The 26,443-nt window shown below is 40.9% G+C and overlaps 1 protein-coding gene across 1 annotated transcript in view; it reads left to right on the top strand.

Moving 5' to 3' along the window:
- Window positions 1–26,443, top strand: part of cps1 (carbamoyl-phosphate synthase 1, mitochondrial) — a 65,390-nt gene that overhangs the window by 2,936 nt on the left and 36,011 nt on the right. The window contains exons 4-26 of the mRNA XM_015975844.3: window positions 1,696–1,785; window positions 1,866–1,922; window positions 2,008–2,100; window positions 2,214–2,303; window positions 2,509–2,637; window positions 2,812–2,918; window positions 5,059–5,200; window positions 5,442–5,519; window positions 7,056–7,154; window positions 7,272–7,367; window positions 8,397–8,586; window positions 8,770–8,927; window positions 9,002–9,130; window positions 9,723–9,867; window positions 10,741–10,951; window positions 14,479–14,677; window positions 14,768–14,944; window positions 15,889–16,007; window positions 23,180–23,321; window positions 23,502–23,567; window positions 23,738–23,801; window positions 24,548–24,729; window positions 26,036–26,230. Of these exons, the coding sequence (XP_015831330.1) occupies window positions 1,696–1,785; window positions 1,866–1,922; window positions 2,008–2,100; window positions 2,214–2,303; window positions 2,509–2,637; window positions 2,812–2,918; window positions 5,059–5,200; window positions 5,442–5,519; window positions 7,056–7,154; window positions 7,272–7,367; window positions 8,397–8,586; window positions 8,770–8,927; window positions 9,002–9,130; window positions 9,723–9,867; window positions 10,741–10,951; window positions 14,479–14,677; window positions 14,768–14,944; window positions 15,889–16,007; window positions 23,180–23,321; window positions 23,502–23,567; window positions 23,738–23,801; window positions 24,548–24,729; window positions 26,036–26,230 (2,958 nt within the window). The remainder of the gene's footprint in view (window positions 1–1,695; window positions 1,786–1,865; window positions 1,923–2,007; window positions 2,101–2,213; window positions 2,304–2,508; window positions 2,638–2,811; window positions 2,919–5,058; window positions 5,201–5,441; window positions 5,520–7,055; window positions 7,155–7,271; window positions 7,368–8,396; window positions 8,587–8,769; window positions 8,928–9,001; window positions 9,131–9,722; window positions 9,868–10,740; window positions 10,952–14,478; window positions 14,678–14,767; window positions 14,945–15,888; window positions 16,008–23,179; window positions 23,322–23,501; window positions 23,568–23,737; window positions 23,802–24,547; window positions 24,730–26,035; window positions 26,231–26,443) is intronic.

Below are 26,443 nucleotides of genomic sequence, written 5' to 3'. Positions count from 1 at the left end.
ATCCCCATAAAGTTGGTCAGCAGCAGGAAGCATGAAGTGCTCTAAAACTTCCTGGTAGACGGCTGCATTGACCCTGGACCTCAGGAAACAGAGTGGGCCAACACCGGCAGATGACATGGCACCCCACACCATCACTGACGGTGGAAACTTTACACTGGACCTCATGCAACGTGGATTCTGTGCTTCTCCGCTCTTCCTCCAGACTCTGGGTCCTTGATTTCCAAAGGAAATGCAGAACTTGCTTTCATCAGAAAACATAACTTTGGACCACTCAGCATCAGTCCAGTCCTTTTTGTCCTTGGCCCAGGCGAGACGCTTCTTGCGCTGTTTCATGTTCAAGAGTGGCTTGACACACGGAATGCGACACCTGAATCCCATGTCTTTCATGAGTCTCCTCGTGGTGGTTCTTGAAGCGCTGACTCCAGCTGCAGTCCACTCTTTGTGGATCTCCCCCACATTTTTGAATGGGTTTGTCGTCACAATTCTCTGCAGGGTGCGGTTATCCCTAGAGCTTGTACACTTTTTTCTACCACATTTTTTCCGTCCCTTCGCCTGTCTGTTAATGTGCTTGGACACAGAGCTCTGCGAACAGCCAGCTTCTTTAGCAATCACCTTTTGTGTCTTGCCCTCCTTGTGCAAGGTGTCAATGATTGTCTTTTGGACAGCTGTTAAGTCAGAAGTCTTCCCCATGATTGTGGTGCCTTCAAAACAAGACTGAGGGACCTTTTAAAGGCCTTTGCAGGTGTTTTGAGTAAATCAGCTGATTAGAGTGGCAGCAGGTGTCTTCTATATTCAGCCTTTTCAGAATATTCTAATTTTTTGAGATACCAAATTTGGAGTTTTCATTAGTTGTCACTTATGAATATCAAATTTAAATGTAATGAACATTGGAAATACATTGGTCTGTGTGCATTGCATGAATATAATGTACAAGTTTCACGTTTTGAATGGAATTACTGAAATATTTTCAACCTTTTGATGATATTCTAATTTACTGGCCAGCACCTGTATATATTCACATATAAAGGATGGCTTGCTAGGCTAGAATTACGTATGCTTTTTAAAAGACATCTATAAAAGTGATAGTCTTGCCCTGTACTATGATATTGGCATTATGTAAAAATTTTTTTTTGCTAAACCTGCCCCCCATCCCATAGACCCCCATGCAAACTGAGTTGAGCCTGCTTAGAATTAGCCAGTAGCATTAAGCCTGATTTATACCTCTCCGTCTGCGTGGGTGCGGAGACACACAATGCCATTATGCATCGGTGCAAGGGCTTTTTGACAGGCTCACAGAGGCTGATGGAGGAATGGCCATTTTTATTTTTTTATCTGTCGAAAGTGATGGAGATCACAACCTTGTGATTTGTCGGGACTCTGCTGCCTTTAAATTTGTCAAAAGCACCGCCATTACCCCCTAAAAAAAACAAAAAAAAAACATACTTGGCGGCAGGCACGGAACAGAAGGTGAAGGTGAAGAACACCTCACCAAAAAAGTCAGAAAAACATTTATTCACCTGTTAACTAAAGGAATCCAAATCAACAATTCAAACACTTAAAGCGCTACACATTTTCCTGCCTCTAGATGGTGCCCTCTGACCAAAAAAACTTTCATATGTCTGCTTTGACCAAATCAGTAGGTTTTTAGCTAGGACTTGTTTTTAAGGATAGGTTTGTTCTTTGATGGCTGTTTAGGTGTCTGGTCTTCTGGTTCAAGACTACAGCCATGAGTACAGCCATTGGAACTCTGTCAAGTCCTTGGGTCAATGGCTGCAAGAAGAGAAGGTTTGTTTGCAAATTACCTGGTTTGATGTTGGAAGTGAACAGGACTCTTGTGTAAACAAACACTTTACTTTCCTTTAAAGGTTCCTGCTCTGTTTGGAATAGACACCAGAATGCTGACCAAGATAATCAGAGACAAGGTGATGTAAATGATAATATTGGATCTCCTGAATCCTGACTGAACCATTCAGCGGATCATCCACTCATATTCTTATGTTTCCTCAGGGAACAGTGTTGGCGAAGATTGAGTTTGACGGCCAGCCTGTAGAAATCTCAGACCCCAATGAGAAAAACCTTGTTGCTGAGGTTTCAACCAAGGTAAAAGTTTTCAGATATTAGAATTAAAAAAAATTTTTTTTTTTTGCATCATATCAAATAAAAAAACTAACAACTACCCTCAAAACTTATTTTTGTGTTGATTCTTTCACCAGGAAATAAAAGTTTTTGGAAAAGGCAATCCAATCAAAGTAGTGGTTGTAGACTGCGGCATTAAACATAATATAATACGACTGCTGGTTAAGGTGGGTTTGGAAATTAGCTTTTTGCTTATAATGAATGAATAAATAATGGTCTGAATGTGCAAAACACAATCTGTGTAACTCATGATCTTTGCTGATGAGGTGTTGACAAAAGTATTAAAAAAATTATGATTTTGGGTGATTTCACTAGAAAAACAGATTTAATGTGTTTATCAGTGGTGTAAGATGAACATTTTCCTGTGTGCAGCGAGGGGCAGAGGTCCACCTGGTGCCATGGAACCAAGACTTGCTGAGTCTTGACTATGATGGTCTGTTCATTTCAAATGGACCAGGAGATCCATCCCTAGCTAAAACACTCATCCACAATGTGCGCAAGGTATACGAGCTTCGGAGAAAATCTAATTCTAAATCAATATTTCTAACAATCTGAAAACAAGATCAAAATGTTGCTCAAACAAGAGAATTTAAAATTCATAGCCAGTTAAAAATTTTTTTTAATTACTACAAATTTCCATTTATTTATGAATTGTAAATGTGTTTATTTTTGAAGGTGCTGCAGAGCGATCGCCCCCAGCCATTTTTTGGGATCTGCATGGGAAACCAGATCACAGCTCTGGCTGCAGGAGCAAATTCATACAAGCTGCCTATGGGTAACAGGTGAACTTCATAATATCTAACCACTTTGCACTTATTTATTAAAAAAAATTCAGTCTTGTGAAGTATTGGCGTGTTTCTCAATGTCAAGGTGTCTGGCCTTGCAGGGCGATGTCTTGCGAGGCCAGGCTCCTTTCTTACGAGGACACTGTCCTTCCTTGGTCAAAGAAAACGGTTAAATGGAACAGACTTGCGTCATGTGACTGCGGCTTCCACGGCAGTCACATAACGTCACGTGACACGGGAGATAATGTTATATTTTATCCGTATTAGTTTCAATATAAATATATAACGAGCCTTTTACTTTTTAAATTGTATATATATTTGTTAAATTAAATCTATAAGTGAGTTACTGCCCACTAGCCACCGAAGCTGCAACTACTATGCAACTAACCAACCATAGATAACTTCTTTGGATCTAAAAAAACATTTTAAATTAGTTGACTTACTTTTAAACTTGAAATTTGGCCCCGAAGTAGCTGCTGGCTTCTGATACGCCGTCCTTTTGAAAATACCGTGGTGTATTGTGGGTAATTTTTGACCAAGTCTAGGCCACAAGACACCTCCCGTGTTTCCTTGCTCAGCTAGCTAAACGGCTAACAAACAGAGAACACACGCCTCGATAGAACATGAACATTGGGAACCGATTGGAACACGTCTTGGCGGCTCCCGATGACGTATCTCCTAGGCAACTGGGGCGGGGCCAAGACATCAAGGCAAGGTTCCTTGGCATTGAGAAACACCCTTGGTCTCTCGAGTAAACAAATAAAAAAATGTCACCTCTTCTTAAAGGTGTGGGACACTAAAAACCCATTTTAAATGAATTTTTATTATTATAATTGGTCACTGAGTTTTTCATGCAGGCTGAACATGAGAATAGTCTCCTACACCTATCTCCTGCATTAGCTTCTGAAAGAAAATAGATGGTAAAACTCTAGGATTTAAAAAGCCTGACAGATCTACGTCACACCGTCACTTAACATTTATGGACTCACCCATCTTGACTCATGACAGGGAAGGCTGTTGTTGGTTTAGCATCCAGGAAACAGCAGAGAACAACCTGACTAGCAGAAGCTAATGGTTAGCATTAACAGCTTCACCACATGGCAGAAGCTCCTCCAGGCTTGTGTTATTTGTGCAGATTAAACTTCAACATTGCAAGTCAGTGGTAGAGTCACGTTCTTGTTCTCCAATCTGGGGCAATCTGTCATAATATTAGAAACAGCAGTAGCTCAGGAGGTGGAGTGGGTTGTCCAGTAATTGGGTTGGATCCCGGCTCCGACCGGAGAATGCTGTTTGGGAGGGACCGGTGGCGCCAGTCAGGAGCGCCTCTAGAAATTTTTGAGAGGGGTGGCCAGATGGGCCAAAGAAAAACAGTACGTATCCAAAACAATTAACTTAAATTTTACAAACATAAACATTTCAGAAAATAAATTTCAGTTATTTAAAATGTTATTCTAAATTTAATTTAAAAATTTAATTCACCTGTTTGCTGTGTTCACAAAAAACTATGGAGATAAAAACTTTTTTAAAATGGTGAGCAGCAGAAACATGTATTTTTTTCTGATCATTTCTTTACACAATATTTATTTTAATTTTGTTTTACAATTATGTCTTGAATAAACAAGAATCAATTTATGGTTTGACTGAATAATAATATGATTTATTAACAATGGCTTTTCCAGGGGTGGTGAACAATTTTCTAGGGGTGGCCATGGCCACCCCTGGCCACCCCTTGGTGGCACCCTTGGCACCAGTGTTTGGCTGGCAGGCCTCGCCTCTGTCAGTGTGCCCCAGGGCAGCTGTAGCTACATTGCAGCTCATCCCCATCAGCATGTGAATGAATGGGTGAATGACTGTGTTTTGAAGCAACTTGGGGGTTGTAGACCTCTAAGAAGACACTACAAATACAGGCCCTTTATCACATCAGGAAACAGGACTCCAAAATCTTCCATCTGAAGCTCAGCTGTGATGTGGGTCACTTCTAGTTCCTGGAAATGGTGCACTGGTGTATCCCCCCACCCCCACGAGTACAACTTACAAGGCATTCATTTCTACCAGAGACCCCCGGACATGTATTGATTAAACAAGTGTTCTTCACCATTAAGGGGGGAAAATTGTGTTTTTTATCCTTTTTTTTCAGAGGTCAGAACCAACCAGTGCTGAATGTGATGACAGGACAAGCTTTCATTACAGCACAGAACCACGGTTACGGCATAGACAGCAAATCCCTGCCAGCAGACTGGAGCCCGCTTTTCATCAATGCTAATGACGGCACTAATGAGGTTAATTTCCCTCTCTTTGCATGTTCAGCCTTTTTGATAAGACAAAACAACATTCATGTATTTTATTTATAGTTTTTTTTAAGTTGGAATTGGATAAAAGAACAAGGTAAAGGTTGAAAATATTGAATTTAGAATCAAACAAATGACACTCTGGAGTCTGCAGATGTCTTCAAAACCACATTTTGCAAGAGTGATGTTTATTTTTTCAGTTTCTTATAAATATAATGTGCATAATTTCCAGGGCATCATGCACAACACTAAGCCTGTTTTCACGGCCCAGTTTCATCCGGAGGCTAAGGGTGGTCCCACTGACACAGAGGTAATTAAAGACTTTGATGGTGCTGCATAAAGTACCTGAATACTATACAGAAACTAATTAAAGGTTTATTCACAGGATGCAGTCAAGGTAAAATTTTTACATATTCCACTGAAATAGCACTTGTGAAAAAGATGGCCTGGAAAACTGAGGCTGTCTTTGGATAGTAGCAAAGTTTGTAACACTGAAAAAACATTTTTTACTTGTTAATTTTGGTCAATCTGAGTTTAAAATGTAGACTGAAAGTGAAAATATCCTTCTACACCTATCTCCTGCATTAGCTTCTGATAGAAAATAGATGGTGAAACTCTAGGATTTCAGATGCCTGACAAATATGTCACACTGTCACTTAACACTAGTGAACTCACCCATCTTGACTCGCGACAGGGAAAGCTGTTGTTGGTTTAGCGTCCTGAAAACGTCAGAGAACGTCACGACTAGTAGAAGCTAACCATTAGCATTAGCAGCTCCACAACAGGACAGAACTTCTTTAGGCTTCTGTTGTTTGTGGAGATAAAACATCCTCCCTTCCATTGACTCATTATATCAAAGATGCATTACACAATGGGCGGGAAAAATCATCTCTGATCCTTCACACCCTGCATTCCACCTGTTTATACCTTCTGCCTTCTGGAAGACGGTACAGGTCCCTATCGACCAAGTCAGTTAGATTCAGGAACAGTTTCTTCCCGACAGCTGTACGGTCACTAAATCAAGTCTTTGCCTGAAATGTCTATGTGTTCCTGTCATTGAATGTGGACTGTTGTGTGAAGACACAGAGATGTGAGATGTGAGCGTGCCATGCTGTACTTACCACAAATTCCACCAACTTGTGTGGCCATTAATAAATGAATCTGAATCAATGATGCAGAGCAAACAGAGTCAGTGCTGGTCATGTTGCTAATAGCCAATCAAAGACAAGATATCCAAATATCAGGAAACAGGCTTCCAGATCTTAACGTGTTCCACTCCCCACTCTTCTGGCAAACTTCTACTTCCTGAAAAAGGAGTGCCAGAGCTGTTTTCCCTCAGAGATCATCTCACAAGGTGCTTTCGTACTCGGTGTTCGGATTCATCTGCAGGAACTAGTGTTTTTGAAATTTGCCGTGAATCAGTAGTAAACAATCAACAGCATTGATGCCCTGTACATCTTTAGTTTGATACTTTTATCTTTTTGCCCCAGGGCAGCTGTAGCTATGTTCTTGCTCTTAACCACCAACATGTGACTGTGTGTGTGTGTGTGTGTGTGGGTGGGTGGATGACTAATTGTGTTGTAAAGCATCTTGGGGGTTCTAATCCATTCACATGTACCCTTTTTTTCACCACCACATAGACTTTGAGTTTGAATCAGAGTTTTGATCCTTGCAGCTGTTAGGTAACTTGGTGCCATTGAATGTGGACTGTTGTATGTCAGTGATAAAAGGCAGATCATTATTAACATGCAACATTTTCTAACCTTTCTCGGGCTAATCCTAACAAATTGTTGATTTTTAAATGTCCTTTAAATATGTCTATTCATAAATCAAATTTTGTCTTCAGTTTCTTTTTGATGCCTTCATTTCGCTGATCCAAAAAGGAAAGGATGCTAACATAGTGTCAGTCATGCCAAAGAAACCTGTCCTTCCTCCAAGACCTCAGGTACAGCATGTTGCATTTAATAAACGTCTGGTTTTAGGTGCTAAGAAAACTGTACTCATGCTATCTAAAAGAGGAGATGTTTAGTGCTACACAGTTGACTATTTGTTGTTGATGCAGGTTTCAAAGGTACTTCTATTGGGGTCTGGAGGTCTTTCTATTGGTCAAGCCGGAGAGTTTGACTACTCTGGATCTCAGGCTGTCAAGGCCTTGAAAGTAAGAGCATGTCCTCACAGCTTACTCCACAGTAAGATCACAGGGAGCTGGTGTCTAAGGCCCTGTGCACACAGAGCAGGGTGTTATAAAACAGAATCTTCGGTCCATACCACCCTATTTTTAGAGAAAATATCTATCCACACCTAAACACATAAGTGTGTTGTTAAGCTTTTTTCTTAGGCGTGCCAAACCTGTAGGTGGCAGTAGTTCCCTAACTTCAATCCAATCAGAATCACTCCGTTTCTGTGTCAAACCCACAAAACATGAAACAAGTCCTCTGCAGAGAGCAATAATGGAGCTTGTTAGAACAAACAAGAAAAAAAGCTCTCAGACCATCGATAATGCCAACACGGTATTCATGCTGTTTGAGTTTAAACACAGGTTGCACATGTGAAGTCCCCTAAAACCTTTGTTACTTGTGAATGTTCACTTTGGTCAGGGTTTTGGAAAGATTTGTTTGTGTTGCCATATATCTGAGCTTTCGTGTGGATGACGGGCCAAATCATAGAAAACTCTGACCCTGCTATGTGTGTTCAGGGCCTATGTCTAGCAGTCATTGGACACGAGGAGGAGACACCCTGAAAGGGTCTGCAGTACATCACAGGGCCACACAAAGACAAACAACTGGTCATAAACTCTTCTCAATCACACCAAAAAACAATAAAGTGTCAGTTAATTTGACATACATGCTTTTGGAACGTGGAAGGAAGTCGGGTTACATGAAGAGAACCCATGCATGCATGGGGAGAACGCGCACACTCGGCATATAAAGGCCGCGGCTGAGACTTGACCCAGCAACCATTGGCTGCAAGGCAGCAACTATGCCATCGTGCAGCCCAGCATCATGATGCGCTTTGGGATATAAACAGATTCTTCTTGAGTTGCATTGGATTAGCTTAAGATGCTAAAATCATTATTTTATAATAATCTTTTTACTCTTAAAAGTAAAAAAACAACCTTCAACCACTTCTGTACTTGGTGTTCAAGATTCTTTCTTTCATCACCTTTGATTATTTTGTGGAAATGCAGGAAGAAAACCTGAAGACGGTGCTCATGAACCCAAACATAGCATCTGTACAGACCAATGAGGTCGGCTCCAAGCAGGCGGACTCTGTCTACTTCCTTCCTGTTACGCCACAGTTTGTGACCGATGTGATTAAAGCTGAGCGTCCAGATGGGATCCTGCTCTCCATGGGTGGACAAACAGCTCTCAACTGTGGTAGGTTGTGTCCAGTTGTCTTGAAACTGATCTTTATTCATGGAAAATGCTGAATAATTGTTTGTAAAGTAAGACATCAGGTTATGTTGTTGATTATTTAGTCATTTTCCACCCAATGGAACATGCAGTGTTTGTAAATGCATTAAATTAAACAAGTATGTGTCCACGTGAACTTCCTTTCAGGGGTAGAACTGTTCCAGCGGGGGATTTTGGAGCAATATGGGGTGAAAGTTCTTGGAACTCCAGTGGAGTCCATCATGGCTACAGAAGACAGGCAGCTTTTTGCTGACAAACTTATGGAGATCAATGAGAAAATCGCACCCAGCGTTGCTGTGGAGTCGGTACTGATCCAGTTTGGTTGATCAAAACTTACATAATTGGGAAATGCTGTAAATAACACATGCACATCTTTCAGGTGTCTGATGCCCTAAAGGCAGCTGAGCAGATAGGTTACCCCGTCATGCTCCGGTCGGCCTATGCTCTCGGAGGACTGGGATCAGGTCTATGTGCTGACAGAGAAAAGCTGGAAGAAACGGCCAACAAGGTCAGAATAAACGATGCACGGTGAGGCATCTGGGTACAACCATCTATACAAAGGAAGATTTGCTGTTGCTAAGATATTTTATTGCTTTTTTGTGCTCATATATATTTATTTTTTCATTTTTGGCTTTCAGTTGGTTATAAAATGTGATTGCAGGATACAAAATGAGCTGTCTGAGCCAGACTGCACACATTTTTCTTTGTTTTGCTGTTTTGATAGTTTTTCACAGATAATTATGCTTATGTGCACACAAATTTGATACAATCCACCATAGATCTGTGTGTGTGTCATCATGAGTTTCACAGTTTACCTTGAATTTAGCATATGTTTTTATCTTAGAAGATTTGCTGGAAATAAACAAACTTAAAGTGAGAGGTTTCTTATGATACATGCATAAACTCTGCCTTAAAGCTAAACACAAGCACATTATTTACTCTCACTGAGGTACCAATACTTGGTAGGAGGTATTGGTCATAGTTTTAACGTGACAGGTTTATGTTAAAAAAAATGAGGGCAATCTGAGCTGCCATGTTGGATTTGGAAAGTTCAGCCTCAATTTCTATGCTGCTTTTGTAATAATGTGTGTTTATTGTAGGCTCTGGCCATGAGCAGTCAGGTTCTGGTGGAGAAGTCTTTACTGGGCTGGAAGGAGGTAGAATACGAGGTGGTGAGAGACGTGGCTGATAACTGCGTCACTGTCTGCAACATGGAGAACTTTGATCCCCTGGGCATTCACACAGGTACCAAAAATGCATCGCATCCATTGCAATGGACCGTGCTAATGGACTCAACAAACCACAGAATGCTCTGTTTGCTTGGCTTTTTGTAAATGATTTAAAATATGAAGATTCTACCTAAAACCGTCAGTGTAGCGCCCTCTTCAGGTTAAAAGTCTGCACTACTATTCTTTCTTTTGGTGCATTTTTCAAACAGGAAGTGTGGGATAAGACTGGCAGGGTGGTGACTTGGCCTTTAAAATTGTTTTGGTTGCATTTGTTATTTTTAAAATAAAAAATGTATTTAATTTAAAGGCGAGGTTCACTGAGAAACGTCTAATTCTTGTTATTTTTTTTAATACAATCAGCACTCTGAGTTTCACATGCAGGCTGAATGGGGAAAGCAGTCTGCTACCCCCGTTTCCTGCATTAGCTGCTGAAAGAAAATCAATGGGGGAACATTCAGGTCGGAGAAAGCAGCACTAACCTACACGTCACACTGTAAATTAGTATTCGTGGACTCATTCATCTTGGCTTCTGAATGGGGAAGGCTATTGTTAATTTAGTGTCCAGGAGAGAGCAGAGCACATCTCGGCTAGTAGAAGCTAACCATTAGCATTAGCAACTCCACAACACTGCAGAACTCCTTCAGGCTTCAGTTATTTGTGGAGATAAAACATCAACGTTGAAGAACAAACAGAAGAGTGGCATTGTTGTTAGCCAATCAGAGGTGAGATGTCCAAATATCATGAATAATAATGAGTAAGACTCCAAATCATCAAATTTTCTGTTGCCTACTCCAATGGCAAACTTATACTTCCTGAAACGGGAGTGTGAGACCTTTTTTCCACAGAAAACGATTGATTCCTCTCACTCAGCCCTTCACTTGTTCTATAGGTGACTCTATAGTGGTCGCGCCGAGCCAGACGCTGTCCAATGAGGAGTACCACATGCTCCGTGAGACCGCTATCAAGGTGGTGCGGCACCTGGGAATTGTGGGTGAATGTAATATTCAGTATGCTCTGCATCCATCGTCATTGGAGTACTGCATCATTGAGGTTAACGCTCGCCTCTCAAGAAGCTCAGCTCTGGCATCCAAAGCTACTGGGTGAGAACATGCATGTGTTGTAGGTCATCACCACCTCAGAGGTGCTAAATGCTTCTAACTGTAAAACAAATGAGTCAAGAGCTTGCATCTTTACTTCTGCAGTGGTCAGACACAACACCTGCAAATTTAGTGTCGTTTATGAGGAGAAAATTGTTCCTTTGGGGTAGAGAAATTCTGCTTGTGCACAGGAATATCAAAGTTTCTTAGCTGAATTCAGGTCAGACATTTAAAGGTGTCCCCCTTGACTATTAGAGCATTGCTTTAGGGTCAATGGTGTGCCAGAAGGGACAGCTCCAGACCCATTCTTAGTCCTCTCAAACACCGAAAGGTACCATCATTTAATAATGTAGTCTAAATTGAACAATTTCTTTTGCCCCACTGATGAAAGGAAAAAAAAAATCTGCCCTGCAGCACCTCTGGGTTTCACTGTGGGGGTGTGTGTTCTTGAGTAGATGAGGGATGTTTCCACAGCGTTTTCATTGATGGCCAGAAGGTTCTATTTTAGTTTTATTTGACCAGCATACCTTTTTTTATTTTATATCGGGAGTCTCATGATGCTTTTAATTAATTTTGGTTCATTTTTCTTTAGGCAATAATATTTTTCTGGTGTGTCCTCCATAAAGCCTACTTTTATTGAATGTGGCTTGAAGTTGTCCTCAGGACAAACGCTTTCATTCCTACTGTGGGTGGACCTTCTTTGTGGCTAGTTTTGGTCTTTTTGTTACATCTGTGAAGTCTCTCTTGAGTCCTAACCAGTACTGATTAGGTGGTACTTAGTTGGATATTTAGTTTGCAACACTTTAGACAACCTACCTTTTGAATCAGCTTGTTAAAATAATTCATTCTAGGATGATGCAAAAAATAGACGTTTAGATGTTTTCATATATTTGCCTCTGTCGTTCAGTTTTAATGAGCAAGGTCTTGCTTTCGGCACTGCCTCGGTAGCCATTGTGTGACATGAGTAATCAGAAATGAGCGAATTGTATTAAACACAGCGAACACTGATTTGTAGACACAAGAGGGAAATTAAATGTTTAATTCCCACATTTTTTAAAATGTTTCATCAATATTTTTTCATGCAGATTATTCTCATGGATGTTTTCAATTAGTTTTTATGCACTAACATAGCTTAATCTAGTTGAGACTTCTCCAGGATTTGTCCAGCTGTAAAAGAGACTCATTGATTTAAACGGGACTGCATCAAGGCACAATGGTAGCAAGAGTGTTTTAATAGAGGTCACATGCTGTCAGGAGCCTGGGATTGCATAAAGAAACTAGATAAAGCTGTTTGAAATATATCATGTCGCTGTACAGCAGACATAATGAAATGTGTAGGATTATCTGAAACTTCTACAAAGCACCTGAATTTCTGGGGGATTTCCACTCTAGCAGTAATATCTTCTGGGTGGACGTTTTTTCTTGCTGAATCACACTTTTCACTTAGGTTTAGAAAAGTATTGGGATTATGTATAGTTCTTTGAGATAAACTGGAATGAGTCAAAACATTTCTCGTCTTGTCCGACCTGTTCAAAAGTTAAAAAAAAATGGCATTGGCCCTTAAAATCAGAACCAATGCAACACCTGGAACAAATATGTAGAAAATTAAAGAACAACTTCACTGCAAAAACTTTGAAAAATATATAATTTCTGATCAAAGTTGGTGTCTAAATCTTTCTTGCAGGCTGAACGTGAAAATAGCCTGCTACACCTACAGGGGTGTGAAAAACTATTTTCCCCCCTTCGCGATTTCTTATTCTTTTGCATGTTTGTCACACAAAATGTTTCTGGTCATCAAACACATTTAACCATTAGTCAAAGGCAACACAAGTAAACACAAAATGCTGTTTAGAAATGATGGTTTTTATTATTTAGGGAGAGAACAAAATCCAAACCTACATTGCCCTGTGTGGAAAAGTAATTGCCCCCTTGTTAAAACCAGTGTTGGGAGTAATGCGGTACAAAAGTAATTAATTACTGTAATGCATTGCTTTTTGCTGTAATGTGGTAATGTAAGGCATTACAGGGAAAGAAAATGGTAATATTTACTCGGTACAATTGTCAGTAACGCGGTAATTACAATGCATTTTTAAACCCAGAATCAAGATGTGTTCCTTAAAAATTCAAATTGCGGGAAACCCGAAGAAAGATCCAGTATCTGCATATATTACGTCATTTATGGACTCAGCTTTGCGGGCAGAGAGGACGCAGCGGTAACGGCTCAACTACTCCTGCACGCGGCCGCTGTAACATTCACAAAATCGCTCCACTAAAACAAAATAATTCACTTGTGATCGTTCATATCAGCGCATATTCTCTGGTATTTTGTGCTTTTCTGACGTGCTTTGCCTCAGCTGAGTTCATAATCTGTGCCCCGGTGATTTCAACTCATTTCTGCTGGAGCGCCGCGCATGTGAAGATCCCTTTGGCTGATCGTTAGAAAGTAGGAAGTCTAGGAAACAGTTTTTCTGGAAGACGGAGAAAACATGCAACATGAAGGAAGGTTAGAGAGAGAAAGGGCAGGAAATTATTCAAATAAAATCAAGAAAAAAAGAAAAAAGTAGGTAGATTTATCCCCAATACACATTTTTACCAGTGAAAAACAATAATATACAAGCATTTAATATTTATATATGTGATAGAGTCAGATCACCCCAGAAGTCAGTCCTACATCCAGGGCCGTATCAAGGCATTTGGGGACCAAGGCAAATATAGGCTTGGAGCCCCCACCACCTCACTCCCTGTTCAGTTAATATAAGATGGCAGCGTGCTGAGAGTAGAGATTGTTGTTGCTTTTATTTAATAAACAATCATTTTAAAGCACTGTTATTACATCTGACTGTTTTTAACAGCAATCCTAGCTCAGACACCACATCACCTTCCACATATATGTCATGAACTCACTGAGCATCACATTACCAGATTCATATTGAAGTTGTTTTGGTGAAAGTAACTTAAAGTAATGCAAAAGTAGTGTAATGCCTTACATTTTAAAATCAGTAATATTGTAATGTAATGAATTACTTTAAAATGAGGGTAACAAGTAATAAATAATGCATTACAGTTTTGAAGTAACTTGCCCAACACTGGTTAAAACATAACCCAACTGTGGTGTTTGACACCTGAGTTCATTAGCAACTTTACCACACAGCAAAACTCCTTTAGGCTTGTGTTATTTGTAGAGATAAGCATTCTTGTTGTAGAGCAAACTGTCAGTGGTAGAGTTGCTTTTAGCCAATCAAAGGCAAGATGTCCAAATATCAGGAAATTGGACTCCAGAGCTTCCAGAGCTTTGTTCCCCCCTTAGTAAGACTTACCAGGCATTCACTCCTAGACCACTGCAAATGGATTAAAATATGAGTAAAGTAGATATTTAATTAAACTCAAAATGTCTTTATTAGAAAAAAATTCAATATCGTTATTGTTTATCTTGTACAACTCATATTCAGAATAACATTTGTTCCACGTCTGATTTTGGTCCCCCCCCCCCCCCACCCCCCACCCCCACCCCCGTTGTTTTTATTTCCCAGGTACCCTTTGGCTTTTGTAGCTGCCAAGCTAGCTTTGGGAATTCCATTACCAGACATCAAAAATGCCGTGTCAGAGAAGACCACTGCCTGTTTTGAGCCCAGTTTAGATTACATCGTCACCAAGATTCCCCGCTGGGACCTCGACCGATTTCAGGGCATGTCCCTGGAAATAGGTAGTGCCATGAAGAGTGTCGGAGAGGTGGGAAGGATCTATACACATTCACTCACTCACTCACACACTCACTACTCACCCACCTATTTTTTTTTCTCCATCCTCCTTTGGATTCAGGTGATGGCAGTAGGCCGGACATTTGAGGAGAGTGTGCAGAAAGCCTTGAGGATGTGTCATCCATCTGTGGATGGCTTTGTTCCCCGGCTGCCACTCAAGAAAGCCTGGGGCAACACCCAGAACCTGCAACAGGAGCTGGCTGTGCCCTCCAGTACCCGTATTTTCTCCCTTTCCAAGGTGGAAAAATCTTCTAAAACATCAATAATGAATGGCACTAATACCATTTGCTCATTAAAAGCACATTTTGAAGTGTTAATGCATAAAAAGTCCCACTCCCTCCTGCCTGATTTGCTATGAATGATTAATTGTGTGGAACAGCTCGTCTTTTGAAAGATTGCCTTTAGTTGAATAGGCAAACCGTATGAAAACACATATGAACAGTTTGATTATTTTTAAGTGAGCTGCAGAGATGAATCTAAAATAAAAAAAAATGTTTTTCAGTTTTTTTGTGTTTGTTTCAAAGCATCAAAAAAATGAGAGGCAGCTTGATTCACAGGGTCAGCCTCGATTATTAAAACAAAGATTTATTTTTTTGATCGGTTGCAAAATGAAAAACATGTTCAAGTTCATCGTTTCAGCTGGCTTTTATCAAAAGGAAGCAAAATGATGTTGTGTTGCTGCCAAAACCTCCATATTTGTGTGTTTTTTGTCATGATGGTGGATTCATTCCTCTTTTAAAATGGAATGGGAGCATCAGATAGCAGCTCAGCAGTAAGGATTAATAATCCTCATTTTATCTCCGGGCAATCAAGCATGCTACAAGGTGGTCAAGTCACTCATATCTAACCTACTTTCTGATCATTTTTGTACATCACTGTAAAATATCTGTGCTTTCTCTATTATGTGTGCTTAAAAGCAAAAATATAGCATAATGGAGGGAAACTAATTAAATGTGTCATCGCTATTTTTATCTCACGCTTAAAAGCGACGGCATAAGCACATTTCCCGATCGCTTGGTGCGTTGTTTGATTTGTCTGCCACACTAAAACTTTCAGAATAAGAGCAATTTTTACCTGCGCTGTTTTCCAGATTAATGACACAAGCTGGTTTAAACATGGCTGTGTGATGGATGAAGGGGAATTGATGGACAGCATTGGTGATGTCCTGTTTTCCTTTTTAAGGCACTTCATAATGGGATGAGTGTCGACCAAATCCATCAGCTGACGGCTATTGATAAGTGGTTCCTTCACAAGCTCCGCAGGATAACACAGCTGGAGCAAAACCTTGGGAACTACAACAGGTGACACATAAACACGCAAAACCTTGAAAAACTAATGTTGCAGTGTTGGGGAGAATACTTGTAAAAGTGTTTAGTTACAGAATACTGAATAGCTGCTTTAAAATGTATTTTGTAACGTTTTCTTTTACTTTGCTTAATCCTACAGTAATCCTTCCTCTGGGTTCCATTTTTAGAAAGCATAATATTGCTTTTCATTGTTTTGCAGATGATTTGCTTATTTAGCTGTCTTTACACGTAGGAGCTGACTCTCTTGCTGTGTTGATGATCTGCTTAAATGATGCTAAGCAGTGGATAGCTCTAAATTTCTTCAAACTAAATGAGGAAAAAAACGAAATTGTGGTTTTTGGCTGCCCAAGATCTCCATAGCCTGTTGCTCACCTCATGGGTCCACTGGCACCTTACTGCATGGACGTAGTTTTCACTTTAGAAGTGCAGGGGACCTGGGGGGTGGGGGTGGGGGCTGGGGGTGGGGGGAGTGGTATCTTTACAGTATGTTCTAATTGGAAACAGGCTTATACACAAACGGTTGTTTTCCGCTTGGTCCTAGAGCTCAACCAGTGTCAATTTAATGTAAAGTAATATTGTTTTTGGATGTTAAAATGTGCAGGGGTCAAAACTTGACTTTGGAAAAAAAGGGGGGGGGGGCATGTCCCCCCCCCCCCCCCCCCCCCAAATTACGTCCATGCCTTACTGTAAACCTAATGTTAAAAGCTTGGGGGTGTTTACTGATAGCTATTTGAAATTAACAAGGCAAGTCAGTGCAGTGGTTCAGTCCTGTTTCTTCCATCTGAGACAGCTTGGTATGGTGAAGCCCTACCTCCCTCCAAATGTGTTTGAACAGGTGATTCACCTCTTTATATCCTCTAGGCTGGATTACTGCAACTGTTTGTACTGTGGCCTTGAGCAGTCCTCCATACACCGTCTGCAACTGGTTTAGAATGCAGCTGCTTGTCTATTAACACACACAGGACGTAGAGAGCACATGACTCCAGTTCTGTAGTCACTGCACTGGCTTCCTGTAGTGTATGGGATCCAGTTTAAACTGTTGTTCATTTTTAAGTCTACATGGTTTTGCCCCTTCTTATTTATGTGAGCTGTTAACAATCTATGCCCCTTCAAGAGCCCTGCGATCTGGTAAGTCTACTCAGGATCTTCTGATGGTCCCAAGATCTACAGTCGTGGCCAAAGGTTTTGAGAATGACACACATATTAGTTTTCACAAAGTTTGCGGCTAAACTGCTTTTATAACGTTGTTTCAGTTGTTTCTCTGATGTACTGAAATATGATTAAGAGCACTTCATATGTTTCAAAGGCTTTTATCAACACTTTTTGTTTGTCCACCCACCTCTAGAGGATTGACCACAAGTTGTCAATGGGATTAAGATCTGGGGAGTTTCCAGGCCATGGACCCAAAATTTAAATGTTTTCATCCCCGAGCCACTGAGTTATCACTTTAGCCTTATGGCATGGTGCTCCATTATGCTGGAAAATGCATTGTTCTTCACCAAACTGTTGTTGGATTGTTGGAAGAAGTTGCTGTCAGAGGGTGTTTTGGTACCATTCTTTATTCATGGCTGTGTTTTTGGTCAAAATTGTGAGTGAACCCACTCCCTTGGATGAGAAGCAACCCCACACATGAATGGTCTCAGGATGCTTTACTGTTGGCATGACACAGGACTGATGGTAGCGCTCACCTTTTCTTCTCTGGACAAGCCTTTTTTCCAGATGCCCCAATTGGAAATGGGCTTCATCAGAGAATATGACTTTGCCCCAGTCCTCAGCAGTCCATTTGCCATATTTTTTGCAGAAGATCAATCTGTCCCTGATGTTTTTTTGGAGAGAAGTGGCTTCTTTGCTGCTCTTCTTGACACCAGGCCATCTTCCAAAAGTCTTTTCCTCACTGTGCGTGCAAATGCGCTCACATCTGCCTGCTGCCATTCCTGAGCAAGCTCTGCGCTGGTGGCCCTCCAATCCTGTAGCTGAATCCTCGTTAGGAGAAGATCCTGGCGCTTGCTGGATGCCCTGAAGCCTTCTTAACAAGAATTGAACCTCTTTATTTCAAGTTCCTGATGATCCTATAAATTGTTGATGTAGGTGCAATCTTAGCAGCCACAATATCCTTGCCTGTGAAGCCATTTTATGCAACGCAGGGATGGCTGCACGCATTTCTTTGCAGGAACAATGATTTTAAGCATCACCCTCCTTTTAGCATGTCAAGTCGGCCATTCTAACCCAATCAACCTGATATAATTATCTCCAGCCTTGTGCTCGTCAACATTCTCACATGAGCTATCGAGACGATTACTGAATTGATCTCAGCAGGCCCTTTAATGACAGTAATAAAATGCAGTGGAAAATTTATTTGGGATGAAGTTAATTTCCATGACAAAGAAGGACTATGCAATTCATTTGACCACTATTCATGACATTCTGGAGTATATGCAAATTGCTATTATAAAAGCTTAAGCAGCAACTTCTCCAATTTCCCCATATTTGTGTCATTCTCAAAACTTTTGGCCACGACTGTAAGCTGAAGTCCCGTGGTTATCGGGCTTTTTCTGTGGCAGGCCCCAGACAGTGGAACGGACTTCCTGCACATGTTAGGGCTGCTCAGACTCTGAATCATTTTAAAACTTTGTTGACGCATTTTTATGAGCTTGCTTTTAATAAGGGACAGAGGAGGTATATTTTCCTCTTAATTCTGTTTTAGTGCCATTTTATATTTTACATTAAGGCTGATTTTAGCAAATGGCCTTCATCCAGAATTGCCCGAAACATTTCATCTTGCAAATTTTACTTATTTGTTTTTAAATCTAGTGTCATTGTTGTCTGCTTCTATTCTTTTTTTATGCTGTGAAGCACTTTGGTCAGCAACACCTGTTTTTACATGTGCTACATAAATAAAATTGACCTTGACGTTATTGTAAATATTTAGCATATTTCCCCTTTAAAACACCATTTAAGTCTATTAAATGCATTGGTAGCAACTCCTGCAGGAAAACAGGGCTGTACTGACTAGATAAATAAATAAAACACTTTAAATATTTGTTTTACAGTGGTCCCTCGTTTATCACTTGCATTACGTTCTAAAAAATAACCTGCAAAAGGCGATATCTGCAAAGTAGCCAGCTTTATTTTTATAACTATTGTAGATGTTAAAAGATTGTAAAACTGCTAACTACACAATTTATTCACATTACTCAGAAAGCCATTAACATTTTCACACTTTTCTCTCTTGTTTAAACAGTTTTTGACAGAAATTACTTTTTTGTTTGTTGCATTAAATATCCTCGAATATTTTATTAAAATATTAAAACTAAACTTTTATCTTTTGTTAAATTAGCATTTACCTCAATATTCTACCACTGATGCCCAAAAAAACCTGCAAATGATGATTGTGTAAACCAACATTTACACAGAATAAAAGTGGATTTAAAGGTTTTTACTCAGAAAACTCACAAAAGCTCTTGTCTCTTAACATTTCAGTATCTTGCTTTGGAAAGATTTATCTTTCCTTAGCTGTCTTTGTTTCACTCTCTTGCCCTCCGGCTCCTCCCTGGATGGCTGAACTCAAAGCCGTGGTGAATTATGATGGCTCAGCCACAGGTGACCTGCTGCCTTCTTATGATGCTGCTATTTAATATTTAATTGCTTGCTGTTTGGTGGGCGCTCACTGCAATACCCAGACACACAAAGGGTTGTTGTAGTCTTCACTATGTCTGATGCAGCAGAGAGTATTTGGCTGCTGTCAAACTGTAGACATCAGGCTTTGGGATTCTGCACACTGCAGTCTGTGTTGAATATTTATAATACACATTTTTTTTCTTTAGTAAACATTAGACTTTTGAGGGGGGGGGGGGGGGGGGGTCATCTCCAGCAGTCTTCGGGCAAGCAGGTAGGGTACACCCTTGACAGCTTGCCAGTTGGTCGCATTTTCAAAATATTTTCATTAACCCTCCCACTGTCTTTACGTGGACCCAAGGAATAAACCATCAACCCTGCTCAATGGTCAACTTTCCTTGCGGGGTCACACCCATTAGGACAGTGGGAGGGATAAAACCATTTCACACACATACACACATGCATGTTAAGACACACAGCTCTGCCAGGACAGGCTGCGTTCCAGACAACAGGTCTGTCACCTAAATGTTTCCTGACAAGAACAGAACCGGACTCTTTGGTATGTTCTTGCTGTGTTCAGTTTCAAACTGCATTTTTGGTTCTTTATTAAAACACATAAAATGTTTCTTTTTTACCTTGCTGACAGTTTTGTTTACCGGCTGTAAACTTCCTCAGAGCTGACGCTGATGGTGGCGTCATTTCCTTCTCAGTTTATCCGCGGGCAGCAGAGGAATTGTCGCCCTCTGCTGCCTGCTCTTCCTTCACCGAGGACACAGTCAAGGGATGACACAGTCAAGGGATGACACAGTCAAGGGATGACACAGATCCCTTCACCGAACCAAAATGGCGGTTAGAACCAGACTCCAAATAGAACATGTAAATCAACTTCCTAACTGATATTTCCAAACCACAAACAGAACATAACTTTCTGTCTGTTTCACTAGTCAGTCCGGATCTGGCTTCACTTCCTGTAGTCTGAGCTGAAAACACACGATTTGGGCACATAGCAGAAGGGTAGAGGGGGGAGAGATGGTCAGAGGGCAGTTTGATGAATGGATCAGAATCCAGTCATTGGACGAGGTTTTTCCATTATTTTATATTTCAGAGGTGAATAATTTTTTTTTCATGACAAAATCTATAATTTACTAGTTGCCATAAGTATGTGAAGAGCACTTCAAGCTATATTGGAAAATATTGGTGGTGAGTTGGATCAGATGGCAGGGGAAGATGCCGCGTAGACCTGGCAGACCCAAACGCATAGTGAAGGCTGGGAACGCTTGGCAGAAGAACCTGTCAAGACGGTCTTCAACTCCCACCTCTGGCAGAGCTTTGACTGCGTCCTGAGAGCAGTGGGGACATTGAGTCCGAGTGGGCCTTGTTCCACTCTGCGATTGTTGTGGCGGCTGTTGCTAGCTGTGGTCGCAAGGTGGCCGGTGCCAGTCGTGGTGGCAACCCCCGTACCTGCTGGTGGACACCAGAGGTTCGGGGAGCTGTCAGGCTGAAGAAGGAGGCCTACAGGGCGTGGCTGGTCTGTGGGTCTCCGGAGAGAGCAGACAGGTACCGGATAGCCAAGCGGGGTGCAGCAGTGGCAGTTGCCGAGGCAAAATCTCGGGCGTGGGAGGAGTTTGGTGAGGCCATGGAGAAAGACTATCGATCGGCGCCAAAGAGGTTCTGGCAAACTGTCCGGCGCCTCAGGAGAGGAAGGCAGCAACTCGCTCACACTGTTTACAGTGGGGATGGGGAGCTGCTGACATCAACTGGGGCTATAGTCCTGTACAGGACCTGTTCCCGGTGAGGGTTGGACTCCTCCAGGGCTGCCCTTTGTCACCGGTTCTGCTCATAACCTTTATGGACAGAATTTCTAGGCGCAGCCGTGGTGTGGAGTGTGTCGAGTTTGGTGGCAGGAGAATCTCATCTCTGCTTTTTGTGGATGATGTGGTCCTCCTAGCTTCATCCAGCTCTGACCTTCAGCTCTTGCTGGGTAGATTCACGGCCAAGTGTGAAGCGGCTGGGATGAGGATCAGCACCTCCAAATCTGAGACCATGGTTCTCAACCGAGAAAGGGTGGCTTGCCAACTCCGGGTCGGGAGGGAAGTCCTATCTCAAGTGGAGGACTTTAAGTATCTCGGGGTCTTGTTCACGAGTGAGGGTAGGAGGGATCGGGAGATCGACAGGCGGATTGGTTCGGCGTCTGCAGTGATGCGGACGCTGAACCGATATGTCGTGGTGAAGAGGGAGCTGAGCCAGAAAGCCAGGCTCTCGATTTACCGGTCGATCTACGTCCCAATCCTCACCTATGGTCATGAGCTTTGGGTAATGACCGAAAGATCGAGATCGCGGATACCAGCAGCCAAATGAGTTTCCTCTGTAGGGAAGCTGGGCTCAGCCTTAGAGATAGGATGAGGAGCTCGGACATTCGGGCGGGACTCGGAGTAGAACCGCTGCACCTCCGGATCGAAAGGAGTCAGTTGAGGTGGTTTAGGCATCTGGTCAGGATGCCTCCTGGACGCCTCCCCGGGGAGGTGTTTCGGGCATGTCCTGCCGGCAGGAGACCCCCGTGTCGACCCAGGACACGTTGGAGAGGTTACATCTCCAATCTGGTCCGGGAACACCTTGGGGTCCTGCCGGAGGAGCTGGTGGAGAGGACGGTCTGGAGCTCCCTAGTTGGGATGCTGCCCCCGCGACCCGGACCCGGATAAGCGGAGGAAGACGACGACGATGATGCTCAAGGAAAACATTTTCTGCATCTTCCAGTAGAAATATCAAATGCTGCATTCCATACTGGCACTTATGGATTATATGGAAGACATACACAAAAATAAAATAACTTGAAATGGAATGCAGCCCCTATTTGTACACTTGTTTTCCTTTCACCGTCAAGTGATTATTTTTTTCATCAAAATCATCAGATATTATTATTCTTTTTTCTTTTGCACAGAAGACATGAAACCTCTACACAAAAGACGTACTCTTATATTTAAGTCAGACATTCTGCTCTCCTCTCTTTGTTTTCTTGGCTTCATTTATCTACTTCTTTTGTTTATGTATTTATTTGCTCGGCCAAGTGCACAGGGAGTCTAAACACACTCGATATTTCAAATATTATTTTGCTGTGAGGTCATAAATTATTCAGATGAGAGGGAGGGAGAGCAGCTTGTGGTTTAACAGTTTAATTCCTTTCTGTGGTCTCCAGCCCGGGTTAAAGGCATCCTGGCTATGTTATGAGAATCGTTCTTGCTGTGTGAAAGCAGGATGATATTATCAGGGCCAGTTTGATTGCTATGCATTCAGATAATTAGTCTAACTTGGACTTGGTTCAGAAAGCAAAGGGAACTTGTGTCAAAAAAGTCTTATAGTTATTTGTTGCACAAACATCTCTTTAAGGATAATTAAGTGTAGCTATTTCACCTTTTTAAGAAGCTATAATAACTTTTACAGGTTGGAGAAACTAGGAAAAAACATTCTGATCAAATAAATTACATATTTACAAATTTAAGCACCAATCTAGTTAAATAACATCTGCTTTAAAACTGTCTTGCCTTTTCACTCAGTGGTTCAGTCCCCAGTAACTTGCTGTTGAAAGCCAAGCAGGATGGCTTCTCGGACCAGCAGGTTGGTCAGATTCTTGGCTGTGATGAGAAAGCAGCCAGAGAGCTGAGGCTCACTCATGGCATCAGGCCATGGGTCAAACAGGTGAGCATCAGATCCTCCCAACAGACATCAGACCAGCTGCAGTAGCACATTTTATTCCCTTTGTCATAACGCAAATATACAAGTTAAACGGTTGAAGGCTTTTTAAGTGTTTTTAAAGAGTTCTTATTTATTCTGACTGTTTTTAGATGGATGATCTGTGTAAACTTTCTCTTTTCATAGATCGACACCTTAGCAGCGGAGTATCCAGCAATGACAAACTACTTGTACTGTACTTATCATGGTCAGGTAGGCTATGAGAAAAAAATATATATCTTGATCTGACAAAAATCTGTATTTGTAAGTTTTTTGTCTTTATAATTTACCAATTTCCATTATTTCTTGCATAATAGCTAGTTATTCATAGATAGTTATCAATAATGTCTAATTAAGATGGTTTTGTCATTGTGTCCACTTAGGAGCACGATGTGGACTTTAAAGATCAGGGAATCATGGTTCTTGGTTGTGGACCTTATCACATTGGTGAGTTTAATGATAATTAATTGAATGCCATATTTAATATTTTATATATCCCAAAATATTTAAATGACACATCATATGGTAATAAGTAAATGCTTTGTTTCAACTGCTTCATCCTCTAAAGTTTCCAAAGAATGTAGAACTTTTCATCCAGTGCATTAAAAGTTAATTATTTTCAATTTTCTTGGGAAAACTACACTGCAAAAAGTGATTTTCTGCAGACAGCACTACTTGAAATGAGATAAATATTATTATGTAATATGTAACATGATCCATTTTTTTGTTTTGAGTAAAAAAAAATTGCTTGGCTAGGATTTTAAAAGTGTGGTTCACTGAAAAGCCATTTTAATAGTAAATTATAGATTATTAAAACAAATAGACGGTGCAACTCTAGGATTTAAAATTCTGACAGATGTACATCATACTGCCAGTTAACATTGATTAAACGAATGGACCACTTATTTAAAACTATTAAAAGAAAGTTGGATTTATTTGCTAGTTTTAGGAAGTCCTGCCAAGCAACTTTTGCTTACCCAATTGGCAGATTTTTATATTTCACTTATTTTAAGTATATATATTTTTTGCATATACTTTTTAGGCTAATCATAAGATTAAAACATTTAAATACAAGACTTTCTTACTTTCTTATAAATCAGTTTTTGCAGTGTACAGCATTTATGTTGCTTTAAAATTCCTGCACACTCTTAACTTGTGTGCTAATTCCATTTTTGCACTGTTTTGTCTACCAGGTAGCAGTGTTGAGTTTGACTGGTGTGCAGTGTCCTGCATCAGGGCCTTGAGACAAATGGACAAGAAGACGGTGGTGGTGAACCACAACCCTGAGACAGTTAGCACCGATTTTGACGAGTGCGACCGTCTTTACTTTGAAGAGTTGACCCTGGAACGCATCCTTGATATTACCCAACAGGAGGTAAGGACATCACTGCTTCTGTGTACGTGTCAACACCCAAAAACAGGATATATAAATCTATAAGCATGGGTGAAGCTTTACACAAGGGTTCTAGCATTTTTCTGCCTTGAGTTGAGTTTTAGTGCAGTAATATTTAGTCATTTTCCTGAGTATGTAAATCCTAAAGTCATAGATCAAGCCTGAGTTATCGTGGACCTTTGACTGAGCAGCATCCCATTTTCAGAGGCAGACAGGACAAATAATGCCCAAACTGTTTCATTTTATGTTCATTTACTCCACTGAGCATACGGACCTATGCTCCAGGGTTAAATTAGACTGAAAACCAGCCAAAAACTAAAATCAAGAAAAAATGTTGCTGTTTGATCAAAATTAAAAACACATTAGACATTTATTTTACAATTCATGTATTGATTTAGTCTGATCTTCCGCGTCCTCTGACCTTCCCGGCAGATCTGCTGGAAAATGTTTTCATTAATGTGACTTTTTTTCTGTTGAAATGGGAGGACATTTATTACAATACGAATCAAACAAGAAATTTTTCCTTAAAAAAAACAAGATTTTCCCTTTAATCTGTAAATCTCTGCTCTGTATTGTTTCTATCTACCTTTTTTATTTACTTATACTTTTAGCTGATCATGATGATTTTAAGATTTGGCGTGCAGCCTTGTTTTTGGGTTTTACATCTTCTGCAGAGGGATTGTTTTCCAGTTGTGACGGGGTCAGCGTCTGATTAAGTGTGTTTGTCAGGGATGTACTCTTCCCATGTGTGTGTGTGTGTGTGTGTGTGTGTGTGTGTGTGTGTGTGTGTGTGTGTGTGTGTGTGTGTGTGTGTGTGTGTGTGTGTGTGTGTGTGTGTGATATACAGCATTAGAGCATGGAGATAACCCTTGGACAGGAGTAAAAGAGCAGGTCCATGAATAATGAAGAGATGCAACCTAGCATTGCCATGGAAACAGCATCCCTCTAGGATCACCTAGACAGGAAACGGGGTTGCACGCTGATATTAAAAGATGTGTTTACATTTGGTCTTTGTCTCATCTTGCACAGGGTTGTGTTTTTGGCTTTAGAGGGGAGAACATTCACTCACATTCATTTCCTGATGACACTTCAACCTTGAAAATAATAACCTCTTACCCGCAATGTTGCAAAGACATTCATTTTCACGTTGTGTTTCTTTTTTACAACATAATTTGACTGACATATCTGCGGCAGGGAATCTCGCTGTGCCTTATTCATGTGATCTTATTTAATTTAATTAATTTATTTACTTATTTTTTTTACTTATGCACTGTGTTCTCCTGTACAGGGTTGTTGCGGTAGCATTGTGTCGGTGGGAGGTCAGATTCCCAACAACTTGGCAAAACCATTACAACTTAGCGGAGTGAAGATTCTCGGGACGAGCCCCCTTCAGATCGATCGAGCTGAGGAACGCTCCATCTTTTCCAGCATCCTAGACGACCTCGAGGTGTCCCAAGCTCCATGGAGGGCACTGAGCTCTCTGGTAAGAAAAAAGAAATCACCATCATTCCTGACATCTTTATTTAGTAAGTTTGTGTTAAATAAAATTTAGAATCATATATTAAAGTGAAAAACATCATTTAGGGCCTTTTCTAACCCCCATTACCTTTTTTAAAACTTCTCTACTTTTAACTGTCTCTCTTTTTTTCTGCCAATTCCAACTTGTTCTTGTTTCCATGAGAATGAGAACTCAGTG

This window comes from Nothobranchius furzeri, chromosome 14 (assembly GCF_043380555.1).
Source record: "Nothobranchius furzeri strain GRZ-AD chromosome 14, NfurGRZ-RIMD1, whole genome shotgun sequence".
NCBI classification, from domain to species: Eukaryota; Metazoa; Chordata; class Actinopteri; order Cyprinodontiformes; family Nothobranchiidae; genus Nothobranchius; species Nothobranchius furzeri.
This window is presented reverse-complemented; position numbering and strand designations above follow the sequence as displayed.